The sequence below is a fragment of the Megalopta genalis genome, chromosome 3 (genome assembly GCF_051020955.1).
Source record: "Megalopta genalis isolate 19385.01 chromosome 3, iyMegGena1_principal, whole genome shotgun sequence".
Lineage (NCBI taxonomy): Eukaryota > Metazoa > Arthropoda > Insecta > Hymenoptera > Halictidae > Megalopta > Megalopta genalis.
Genome location: NC_135015.1, coordinates 18,139,651 through 18,152,838, shown reverse-complemented (window position 1 = coordinate 18,152,838; position 13,188 = coordinate 18,139,651). Strand labels below are relative to the sequence as shown.

At 45.5% G+C, this 13,188-nt stretch overlaps 1 protein-coding gene and 1 long non-coding RNA gene across 2 annotated transcripts in view; one reads left to right on the top strand and one right to left on the bottom strand.

The window, feature by feature from the left end:
* Positions 1-1,538, bottom strand: part of LOC143259166 (uncharacterized) — a 70,113-nt gene extending 68,575 nt beyond the window's left edge. The window contains exons 1-2 of the long non-coding RNA XR_013032986.1: positions 852-1,538; positions 667-752 (exon numbers count right to left, since the gene is read on the bottom strand). This is a non-coding gene — a long non-coding RNA (uncharacterized LOC143259166). The remainder of the gene's footprint in view (positions 1-666; positions 753-851) is intronic.
* Positions 1-13,144, top strand: part of Ephrin (ephrin) — an 89,831-nt gene extending 76,687 nt beyond the window's left edge. Inside the window, exon 5 of the mRNA XM_033478352.2 lies at positions 1,532-13,144. Coding sequence (XP_033334243.1) covers positions 1,532-1,689 — 158 coding nt within the window. The 3' untranslated portion in view covers positions 1,690-13,144. The remainder of the gene's footprint in view (positions 1-1,531) is intronic.
* Positions 13,145-13,188: the final 44 nt, after the last annotated feature.

Below are 13,188 nucleotides of genomic sequence, written 5' to 3'. Positions count from 1 at the left end.
CCGCATAAAGAATAATTTATGGACCGTTCGCATCCCGCCGGAGAGTATCTTAATTTTCTTCGATTACCGTAACGAAAACGGATCGAAACCGTTCCGCGTCGATTACCGTCTATCGACGTTTAGGACGCGCGAGCGCCCGCGTGTACAGGAAAAAAGGCGACGCCGAATAGATCGAAAAGCCGGCAGCGCGCAACTCGGCGCGGACGCGCGCGTGCCAGATGGAGAACAGTCGGAATGGAAACCGGGAATTGAATTCGACGACCGCCCGACAACCATCTGTCGACCGCGACTCGGTGCTCGCACCCCGCCTCACCTCTTTTTACGTCGACACCTATGATAATTCGACTTCGGAAACGCGCGCACGCGGACGGCTGCATTTGCATTTGCACCGATAAGCCGCGCCACTCATTAACGAGAGCCGCCGCGCCGTTTCGGTCGCGGGCCACGGCCGAGAATTTGTATTCACAAGCTGTCCAATTGAAATTACTCGAGTCGGAGCTTCCCGCTTTATTCATCGATCTTTTCCGATCGCGGTGTTGCCCGCGCGAAATTACAACGCGCCGATTGAAATTTACAACGTCCACCGTCGTATTAACGCGCTAATAGAAGTCGCCGGAGAAAAAAAGGGAAAAAGCGAAAAAGAGGTAATTTGCGAATGTCGCTCACCGGTCGTAGAACGTCCGCCAGCGGATGTCCAGGGTGTCCAGGATTCCTGGAAGTCTTCTGTCCCGCGACCAGTTAATCTCATTTCTCTAGGGGGGCATAAAGACATATTGCTTGTAATTAGCCCGAACGCAGTTAGCCTTTAATATAGGTAGACCAGGCTTGGCATTAACCGGATTTTAACCGACCTTAAGAGGCAGATACTCCCAGGAATCCTAGGTCTAACTAAGGCTTCATTTAAGCCCGAAGCAGATGCCGTAACTGTATCACAGCATTCCTAGGAGAGCTGGCTGCTCCGAACTACATCTTGATTCCGAGCTAAGAGCCGATCGAGTTGGAGTACCTTAAATCGGGACAAATTGTCGAGGAGCATCGGATGACGAACGTTACATTATATCTTTTGTTTCCCTCGGGAACTCGGCGCTGGGGAAAAATTAAAATATTTTTATCTTTCCTCTAATGTAATACAGAATTTGACGTACTCTTTTTTAAATAATAGTTACGTATGGATAAAATATAAATATTATTATTTATTTATTATTAATTAATTTTTTATTATTATTATTATTATTATTATATAATTAATTATTATTAATTTATTATTTATTAAGATAAAAAATATATTTGAAATGCAATTTCGATATATAACTACTATTTAAAAAACAATATTATATCCGCTGAATTCTGTATTACGCGAGAAGATCATAATATTTGTAGTCTATTTGCTGTCAAAAATCTACTTTTTCCCAGCTCCGTAAATATCTCATCGGCAAATCTTAAATATAAATCTGTAAAACAATTTCTCCCAAATAATATTTTCGACACGCTGCGGAAGCTAACGATGATTTCATTTTTCTTGTGCCAACAGAAGAGTATTCGGACCACCCGAACGAAGTGGTGAAGAACGAAGAGTTGACCTACAACGGGGCGAGTTCCAGCCGAGTTCAAGATCGGTTCAGCCAACTGTTGGTGGTGGTTACTGGAAGCCTGGCGATCAGCGTGCTTCTGCCGCAGTTGTTCCGGTGAAGCGACGGCGCCGCCGACGAGAACGTATACCCCATACGTCGAAACCCCTTTTTCTGTGATTATCCTACGTTTAATTAATTTCTTGAGGCACGCGCGTATAGCCCCGCGCGCGGCCGCCCCTCGATCGTGAAAAAGTAAAACGCGCACGATTTATGGTCGGACTGCCTCGAGAGAGATAGAACGGGAAAGCTTAATCGTGAGAAGAAGACGCAGGAAGACGATAAAACCTAAAAAACAGAAACCAACCAGACTAAAAAAAAAGAAAACAAGGAGACGAAATATATTATACATATACATAAATTCGTACGTATACACATCTCGTGTCTGTACGGATATGCCACCTAACCACGCGTATATGTATACGGATAGCCGCGTGTGTATGCGTACGCGTATGTATGTGTGTATATATGTATACGTATACGTATACGGATTTGTATACGTACATCCGTAAGGGTTTTGGAAGCGTAGATCGACGAAGATCGATGAGCGTATTATAAAAAAAAAAACATCGTCGGGAGAAGAGACACGCAGCACGACTCACATGGAGCAGCAACGCCATAATATTGAAAAACAAAAACGTATATAAACTATCGGGAGAGTAAACGTAAAGGAAGAGGAGGAAGAGTATGAAAACGAGGACGGTAGATAGTAAGATTACAAAGACGAAAGAGAAAGACGAGACGAGGCGGAGAGAGAGAAAACGCTACTACTAGACACTATTATAGTATGCCCACTATTATCACTACTATAAATGGTAGTCGTATTGGTTGTCCTTCTTATCATTACGCTAATTCTAGATATTTATTCGAAATACGAGGAAAACGTGAGACGAAGTCGTGTGAACAGCGTGCTAATTATTCTCTAGCGGGGGGTGGGGGCACGAAGGCGCTGGAGACACCTGCCGGGGCAGCGGGGAAGCTGTTCGAGCTTCGCCGCGCGATCCCCGCGGTCGAGCGATACGACCGCCAGGAGGTCGACGGACGAGCGAACGGTCCTTCGTTGCCGGCCAACTCTCGGGGTCGTTTTACGGAAACGGCGATCCGAGATCGTTAACACAGTAACCATTACATACGTGCAGCCGTTCGTTTCACGTGAACGGACTCGGAGGAATATAATTATCCGACGAACGACGAACCAAAAGCGACCGTTTTACGAGCCGATTTACACAGACCGAGATTTCTCGCCAGTCTCTTTCTTCCCGATCGAACACGTCCATACACAGATACCGCAGTCTCGCGATGCGCGCTGGGCATTGAATCGAGAACTAATCCAGGAATTAGTTCGGACGGAGAGTCGGGTCGGGTGTCCGACCGGGAGAAGACCGGCCGGGCGATCCGAGTCGACGAAACGAAGGACCGTTCGCGCGCGTGCTTGAACGAGGAACGCGACCAGGATAATTAGCACGCGTGTAAATAAATTCCTAATGAATATGTACAAGTGGCCCTTGGCCCACGAATCGCCGGGCCAAGGGGGATTTAAGAGAGTGCCGTATACTAGGTAAAAATCTTATATATGACACACGCGAGGAAAGAGTGCGATATACGGTGTGCGTGGGGAACAGTGTGCGTGCGCGTGCGCGCGCGCGCGTATGTATGTGCGTGCGTGTTCTGTTTGGCGCGGATCGAACGAGGATCGGCGCCGCGGTATCGTCAGTGTCATAAAACAGTAAAACCTGCGACGAACCTTTGTTATGTTCCGGCGGGATCGTGTGTGCGTGTATGTGTGCATGTTCATGTGTCCATGTATGTGTGTGTGTGTGAGTACGTACACGATAGAATGAGAAACGAAGCGGCATATTTCGTCTTTGCTGCGACGAGAAGAATTCCTCGCTTCGGATGTCGGGCGTCGTCGAATTACTATGAAGCGAAGCGAGCGAGCGAGCGAGCGAGTGCGCATGCGTGAAAGAGAGAGAGACTGACCGCGGAGCGAGATAATTGAAGAGAAATTTTTGTATCATAGTTGTACCATACCGAAACACTATCTTATAGATCTGTATTATATTTATTCTCCGCTATCATTACGCTACGAATAATCACACTCGATATTCTATATTTACTAGTAAAAATATCAAATTTCACTAGCGAATAAATTGCGTATTCGGCGGGGGTTTATAGGCGACACGACGCGAGCAGGGCGAAGGTTAGAACACGATCAGCTCTCACCTGTCATCATCGGATCACAACCGCCGTTCGTTGTTCTCTTCCTTTTTTTAGATTTCCTCGATCTGTGGAACGCTCGAAGCGTGGTGTCGAACCCGCGTAACCGAGACACGTCGCAGCCGCGATCCGTTTTGCAAGCTTCGACCGGTCCGGCCGTTGTGACCGTTCGTTCCATTGTACCGCCATTATTCTTTCGCACCCTATTTATTGTTCGCCGAATATACATTCGTTTCCACACACACAAACACGCGCGCGCGCGCGCAGCTCGCGTTTCTTTGTCGACGATCGTGCAGGATTATTGTCCGATCTAACTAAATACAGAAAACGGTCACACACGACCGTCGCCCGCGCTGCCACTCGGAACTGTACCGCGCGCGCACCGACGACAGCGACCTCTGCGCACGCGTTGAAACTCCGTTGCACGATTCAAACGCGCCATACATCGTTCGATCCATCCTCTGTTAAACGCGCACCGACGATCGTTGTTGTACCGGGCATCGTTGTGCTCGACGATCGCGCGAACACGCAATCAATCAACTTGTCTCTGTATCTCTGCCGAAAACACAGTACCGTACATACTGCCATGGGCCACGACGCCGCGCGACGACCGTCGAGCACGTACCTCGAATCGCGAGTCGCAGCACAACAGCGTCGCGTGCGCGCATGCGCGGCCGGCGACGGCCTCCGGCCGTGCGCGCCGCTTCAATTCGAAACTTCGAAAGTTTCCCGCGTTAAACGGCGTCGGCCTATCCGTTGCTTTGCGAGAGAGCCTGATTTGATTCACGATTAGTAAGCCTCGACGACGATCGGCGGAATTCTGTTCGATGCTGCATCAGCGAGAGTCGCTCCCGAAGACCGGTTGTGAACGGAGCTTAATTGACGCGAGGAGAACCATTTTTGGGGATCGTCCGAGGATAAGGAGAGGGAAGCGTGAAGAACGGCGGCCAGAAGCTGTGTCTCGTGTCGGCCGAGGGAAAAAAAGAAAATGAATCGAATGGCGACTAGAAGAGTAACGAGTTATTGTAAATACGAGTATGCGGAGAAAGGTATAGATGTATCGTACGAGACGCAGTGCGCGAGAGAGGAATAGAGTGTGTGAAAATGCGAAACAGAGAGAAATAGAGCGAGAAAGAAAGAAAGAGAGCGAGAGAGAGAGAGAGAGAGAGAGTAACAGCGACCCCAATTCCGAATCGTAGCTAATAAAAAATGAAATGTATCCTGAAGGCTGCTCGATTGACCGACTCGTTTTCATCGTTCATCGATGGCTCGTCATGGTCCTTGATTACTAACGCGACAACCAAGTAGGAGAGGGTCGTCAACGACACAACGATCAGCCGGGAATGTTGAGGGAAATTGAACGTCGGAAATTGAATGCGTGTATAATGTTATCCAATACAGTATTGTAAGCCTAAGTATTACATGCCTCCGATCCACGTCTGTTTGTCTGTCTGTCCGTTCGCCTGTCTGTTTACAGTTTGTACTTTTACGACCCATGTGTTATAATCGCAATAGCAATCCGTAATCGTACGAGCGATCGACGAGGGGTAGGAGGACCGGCGGTCGGTCTCCCGTGTCCACGATTCGACGAATTCCGTTCAGCGTTTCCGTTTCTAATATACGTTCTATACGTCACGTGTCGTCACATTCCTTTCGCGTTCCGTTGACTTTCGCGTCGCGTTTCACGAAAAAGGCACGTACCCCGTTTTTTTCTCTTTTTTTTTCCTTTTTAGTTTCTCTAGTCGTAGAACCGATACACACACACACACACGATCGCTGACCAACCCGCAAATCGAAAACCCAAAGACAATCACCTGTGCACAGTGTAATAACCGCGTTCGCGTAACGCACTCGGCCCCGTAGATCAGTTTCGCCCCTAAGTAGCCGCCGTTTCACGATACCGTTTTTCATAGGATACGTATAAACGAACACGTTCGTCGTCGTCGTTGTCCCCCACCAAATGTAGGAGCATTTCACACGCGATGTACAAAATGTTTCTCTTACGTACAACTTCGTTTTGCGGGTCCCTCAGAGCTTGTCGCGATTTCATTTTGTCCGCGCGCGCGGTGCACCCGGGGTGCAACCACCGGGCCCCCAATGCGTTTGTACATTGATTGCGGCGCGATGCCCACACACACACATACAGACGTACACGTACACGCATTCAGAGACACAGAAATATCGGAATCGTGGATGCAACGGAGGACTGCGACTCCTCCCCTCGGCGCGGCCAACCGGATCCATCGATCGGCTCGATAGCGAATTTAATCAGAACCAGCGGAACGATGCCCGTAAAAAGAGAAAAGAAAAAAGAAGACAAGAAAGAAAAGAATTACATAAATGCAATAGCAATGCAGCAACGTTACATAGATCCATTGTGAATGGTACACATTTTTACGGACGATAGGTGAATAATAGTAATAACAATAATATAGACTCGAACTATCGATAGAAAATAGACAAGGTCACTCACTGCAATTCATTTTTATTTTTCTTTCCTTCTTCTGTTTCGTTACGAACCCGTTCCAAAGCACCCGCAATACAACCAGCATCCACCGCAACGAACCCTGCCATCTCCCTCACGCCCCCCCCCCCCCCCCTCGTCACTCCAACCCCACACGCGTACACTTTACACATAACACCTTACACGTAAATGACATGAGCTCACACAACACACATGCGTACGTACATACATACATACATACATACATACACAGACACGAAACAAAGATACACACGTGAAACGCTGCTCCTCGGAAAAGATATTTTTTTATCCAGCAAGCCAGGTACAAGCGTCGTCTGAAGTATTTAAATCGTTAGTAGAAAGTAATGTGTAGATATTCGATATATTAGAGAGTTAAAGGCACCGACATGTCGACAGGAATAATTTTAACGTCTAATGGAACAGTTAATTAGGTCGCGCGTTAAGATTAGCCTTCACACCATTAATCGTGTAAGTATCGTACACATACAGGCCATACACATACACAGAAGAGAGGCGAGAGAGAGAGAGAGAAAGAGGGAGAGAGAGAGGGAGAGAGGCAGAGAGACACGTCGCAAAGCAGCACGTTTCCGAGCAGATCCGCGAAGAACAGAACGAGGAACAGGTTTCACGTTTCATTCCAAAGACATCCCCGTGTTTCCCCCCTCGACTGCGATTTCTATCGTTCGTTTTCGCTATTTCATTGTGTTATCCTCTCGTGTGCGTGTTCAGGAACAATGTCGAAAGGAGATTAGAGGTCTTCGAGGAAGATACAGCACGTACTCTCGTTGCGTACGCGAAGGACTTGTTCCTCTCTTCTCAAGACAGTGGTTTTTTTCAAATAGGGGAGGGGGTGTAAACGAGAAGTAAAAAGTGAACGAGTACAGACAAAGGAAGCGATTAGGGGGAGGGAGAGAAAAAGAGAGAGAGAGCGAACGAGCGAGAGAGAGAGAGCGAAAGAGAGAGAGAGAGAGAGAGAGAGAGAGAAAGAGTGAAAGTAAAGAAAGAAAAGAGTAAGAGGAAAAGAGGTTCAATTATATCCACCGCGTAATGAGACGCAGGCCGCGGATTATCGAGCGTAAAAAGGGGATCGAGATGATTTCGTAGGTACGTCGTTGTAAATATAAAGAAGAAAAAAAAAATACCAGATTACGATCAATAACGATAACACGATGAAATTTATATTAAATGCATAGCAAGTAACGAGGATAGGTTTCTAATAACGATTTATTATAAAAGTGAATGTACGTTGATGTCTAAGATTTTTAACAAGATGGAAGAACACGAAGTGGTTATTATTAAAGTATGATTATTACTCATAACCGAGAACACAAGTACTAATTAAACGAGAACGTTTGAATACAGAACCACACTTTTTAGCCAGGTCATGAATTCTCTCACAGTTGCATATATTAATTTTGTAACAGGTACATTACATGACACAAATACGGTCCCGGTCACGGAGAGCACACGGGGGCGCCGCGTTTGCCATACCGCCCGTCACGTTATCGCCATTTTCTATCGGCGCGCGTTTTGCTACCCTCGTGAAAAATCCACGCGATTACAATCCGATCAACGTACGTTTTATTTTTCGACGGTTCGATCACAGGTTTTCCTCGGCAGCGTCGCACATGCGTATTTGGTTGCACCGTGTTTGAAGGTCCGGCAAATCCTGGAGAAACAATTAGCGGCGAGGGATAACGTTTGAACGAAAAGAGATGCCAGAAAGAGAGAGAGAGAAAAGGGACGGGAAACGGATGACGCGGCCCCACGTGTGGCGCACGTGAAAACGGGATCACTCTTTATAGATTGCGTGTGCTCACCAAGTATGCACGTTCAGTACAGTACAGTCGTTCATTACAAAGCATTACAATACAATACAAAGTAGCGTAGAGTTTCATAATGGTAGTCCACTTGTAGCGAAATAGTATTTAAACAGTCCAAGCAGACAAAAAAACCGGAAAAAAAAGACACATAATCGACAAAAAAATTGCAGCTAACCGTAACACTGAGTAAACGTTCAACGAACAACAAAAAAATGATAAAATAAAAGAATCGATCTTCATGAAGTACATGGAAGACCACGCATACACGGATAACATGGATATACACACACGTACATACGTACATGCACACACGCGCGCAAATGAACTCCAGTCATTGGCATCAGCATTCGCGACACGAAGCGAGAGAGAAAGAGAAAGAGAGAGAGAGAGGGAGAGAGTAAAGCGGAATCGTGCGCGCGAAGGAAGACGCCGCGATATCGCGACGTCTCGGGACAAAAATACGAGCGAGAGAGGAGAGAAGGCATCCATTTGCATGATCACACACCACAGCACATCTTCGACAAGCATACACACACACACACACACACACACACACACACACATACATAAGAGACACAGAAAATTTACGTGAAAGGGAAATTTCGACGGCCACGCGAGAGATAACGCGAACGCGTGCGCCGATCTCTGATTAAAGGAGAAAACAGTAGGGGAAAGGGTCGACGACGCCTCTGACCGCGGAATTATGTCGGCGTCGCGTCGCCGGATTTATAATAGGTATATTGTATTATCTATGTCGATATATACGGGGTCACATATATCGATGGAAAACGAAAGTAAACAAAAGAAAGAGAACGGAGAAGACGAAGTAATATGCCGGAGAGTAAAAGAAAAACTACGATGTAAAAAGCCAAAAAAAAAGAAAGAGAGAAAGAGAGAGAGGGAGAGAGAGAGAGAGAGAGGAAGATAATGCCGGACAGGGAGACCGGGCGTCCCCCCTTTGTTACACACGCGGAATTACACACAGCCACACATATACAGACACGTTTGCTACACACGTACAGAGAAGTACGTCGACACGACGTCGACGACGCCGTTTCGTTTTGAAAGTACCTTGCGCGAGTCGTCTCGAATTGTTTAGTACAAAATGGAAATGCTCTCGGTGGACGAGATGCGTGCGATCCACGTTCCACGCGGTTCAGACCAGGGTATCGAGCACCAGTCCGCGGATTCGATGAGAAAACCAGGTTTCCTTTTTTGCGTTTGAACGCCGTCATCGGCGACACACGGCCACGGCATGTCGCGTGGGCCGCGCGGGCCCGAACGATTCACGGTGCTGAATAGCCGGGTAGATTTGAGGAAATCGCGTGTCACGCTCTTTCCGTTCCAACTCTTGACAGGCATTAATGTGTTCCTGGAATAAAAAATTTCGTAGCGGCGAGAAAGAGAGAAAAAGGAGGGAGGGGCGGAGGAGGGCCCAGTTTCGAAATGATTTCTGCCTGCCTGCCTGAAATCACGAGACGTGAAACATTATCAAAGACGCGCACCGTGGACCATTCGGATCCGCCTGAATAATAAAGAAAAAAAAAGAAAGAAGAAAAAAAGATAATGAACGTATATTTTTTTGTACAAATGGTAAAACACGCGACGATGATTTCGAAAACCGCATCGCGGATACACGTTCTTCTGACCGTTCACGCTTTGTTGCGCCGATTTCACCGGATAGATGTTATCGATGTTAGATGTGCATCTTCGAACGTGACTCTTAAACTACAATTTATTTAGAGGATTGTAAAACGAGCGGGCCGCGAGAGGAACTCGGATCGTTATTCGGTCACGTTCTTTCGTTTTCTCGGTTAGTTTTTCTTTCCTTTTTCTTTCTCTTTCTTTTTTTTTCTTTTTTTTTTGATAATTCATGGGTCTCGACGTTAGGAAGAATTCGAATGAATTTGTTACGTGTCTCTGGATTGGTTTCAAGCGATACCGTTTCGCCACGGCGATCACGATATCCGGTTTCTCGAACGCACAGAAAACAAACAAAGGTTCCTCTTCGTGCGAGCTCCTCTCGCGTCGCGCGACACTTCGAACGAAACGAGAACGAAAACTGCCATTTTCAATTATTATTATTATCATTAATTATTATTATTATTATTATTAATATCATTAATATTATTAATATTATTATTATTATTATTGTCGTCATCGTCATCATCGATGCCCTCGGAAGATTGACAAATTATTGAATAGTCGTGTAAATTTGTTCGTTGTCCTACCTTTGCGGAACGAATGCGAAAAGAGAAACGGAAAGTTATAGCGCGGTGGGAAAGACGAAAATGTGAGAGTTCGCGCGGCGAAAGCGGATGTCCGGTTCGATCGCATATATTCGAATTTCGCGAGTCTTTCGGTACTGATCATAGAAAATCGCTCCAATTCGTTCCATCGAAACCGAAACGTCGTCTCCCATAGACGAACGTACGCGCTACATTCACGAGCAGTACATCTTGCAAAGCACATAATATCCACCGTTTTTTTCTGTCTTTTTTTTTATCGAGAATCCTCAAATGATTAGGTCAATCGTTCGAGAAGAAGTCGCGCGTTCTTCCGGATATTCGGAAAGAATAACGGTGACTAAGTATCGTCGGCGAAGTACGTCGCCGTGTTTCTTACGCGTCATACACCCTCTTTCGAACATTTTACACCGAGAGGTGCTCGAACGTGTGATACCATCGAATCACGGAAGAATTAACGAAGAGAAATTACGTATGCGCGGCTCTCGTTGCTTGAAAGCCTCGAGCAACGACTGGTAGAATTAAGAAGATTCGAAGATTGATCCTTCCCGATTGGCGCATTTTAATTTCACGAAAACACACACACACACGTGATCGCAGATATCGATGATCGATTATTGATTGGACTGTCGATTGATTCTGATTATTTTACACTTCCAACAGGACATATCAAGGATGCTATTTCTATTCTGGACGCATTGGATATAATAATCGTTTAATTAAGTAATTTAATATCGAGAAGCGGATACGGAATGGTAAAACTGTAAGAATGTCGAGTCTATGGGATATCGTGTGCTTTATGGGATCGAATGTACATAGCGTATACATAATAGGAAAAATTGCGGCGGCGTGTAGTGTACGAAATCTCACGATTCGCGAATGCCGTGACGGAAGATTGATTATGTTTCGAGACGCGCCACCACCCCCAACGTTTGGGCACGCGGCCATGCCACTTGTTTCAGTCGATTCGATCCAATTGATTAAGCCTCGATTTTCATTCGCCTAAGGTCTTTAGCCGTGTATGCTTCACAGACAACGAATCTCTCGACTCGCAGAAAACGACTCGCGACTGGCAATAGTTTTTTCGCGATCCTTCGACACACACAATGATTTCTCAGCGCAGAGCATTTTTTTGTTATCACGTAAGACAGAACTTGAACAGAAGAAAAGGATAGCGCCATTCTCTGGAGAACAGTTTTCACATTTTTTTTTTTCGTTTCTTTCTCTATACATACATATAATAATATATTTATTCTATATACACGTTGATCCCCCTCGAACGAATTTTTGTCAGGAAAAATTCTGTATTTTCTCACGATACGTTTAGAACTGTAATCTGTTGCGGAACATACCCGGAAACAATCAATGTCGTGGAGAACTTCCGAAACCGTGTCTCTTTCTGAAACGACTCTATTATAATGATGAAAACTCAGTTCCTCTGTACCACGTTGAAACGAGGTTGATAAGAAAATTTTCGAGCGTAGGCGGCGTTTATTTTCGTTCGCGAGCTTAAGGGAGGTAAGCTCGATCAAACACGGTTGTTAAGAGAAATATTTGTAAAACGTGCTGTATCATAATAAGTTTTGTCTTACACACGCGTATATTGTGCTTCAGCAGCTGCGAGTAAAGGACGCCCCGCGGCGTCCTCTGATTTGAGGGGAAAAAAAAATGCAACGATAAGCGAATATATTTTGAACGGTTTTAGCGATAAGTTCCGACAATTAGCGTCAATTCGGTGCCATTTCCGTGCCATCGCTTTCCTTCGCAAAAGCACTCGTGGATTCGCTTTTCTACCGGCAACCTCTAATCGTGACAACAAAAAGAAAGATATTTTGTTTATCGTGTCGGATGCTTGGGAAACGATTTAATTGATACATTCCGATTGATTTGTGAGAGAATTGGATAGACTCGCGGCGTGGAAAAAAAAGAAAACAAAGGAAAGAGGGAACGTGAAGTGGTGTAGCATGAACGAAAGCGATGCCCGATTTGAAAGCGTGCGAATCAAACGCGACCGCGAAAAGTTCGACTAATTAGAAACGAGACGAAAGAGAAGGGAAGCATTATTTAGACGGGACGTATCAAAGTATAAGGTATACAGAGTTCTTAGTGAAAGTAAAACTAAACGGGGATGACACTGATCAGGCAAAAATAAAAGGCAATGTTGATCGATTTATCTGCGGAATGGCACACACTCGCGTCCTAAGATCTAAGCATAAGAGAGAGAGAGAGAGAAAAAAAAAAGAAACAATATGGAAATAAAATGAGATGGTAATTAAAAATGGAGCACATGAAACGATGAGAGAAACGCCTATTTAGAATGGCCTACGTACTGTCGCACTCGTTTGAAAACTTATTGCAAGAATGCACACGAAGTAGCGTACACTCGCTGTACCGTTTGTTGACGCGACTAACAACGCGAATTAAAAGTCGATTTGATTTATATGTACACGGTGAGCCCGAGGTTCGCACGAGGACACGCGCGTTTACGCAGTAATAAGGGAGAACAATATGTCGATCGATCGATTATTATGTGCCTCCGGTTTGCCCGCCGGTGGCACGGGAATCAATCAATGGCCGAGCCGCTTCTTTCTGGTAAGCGCAAATGTCCTCTGCGGCGATAATTGTTATTATACGAACGAATTCAAGACGGCATGGTATACAAGACTAAGAACAAGACCTAAAATGGGGATATAATATTTTATAACTCAACTTTTGTACAGAATAAATAAATACTTGTACTGTGGACCAATATTTGTTTTATTTCATTAGCACCCCCCGTAAATAGATAA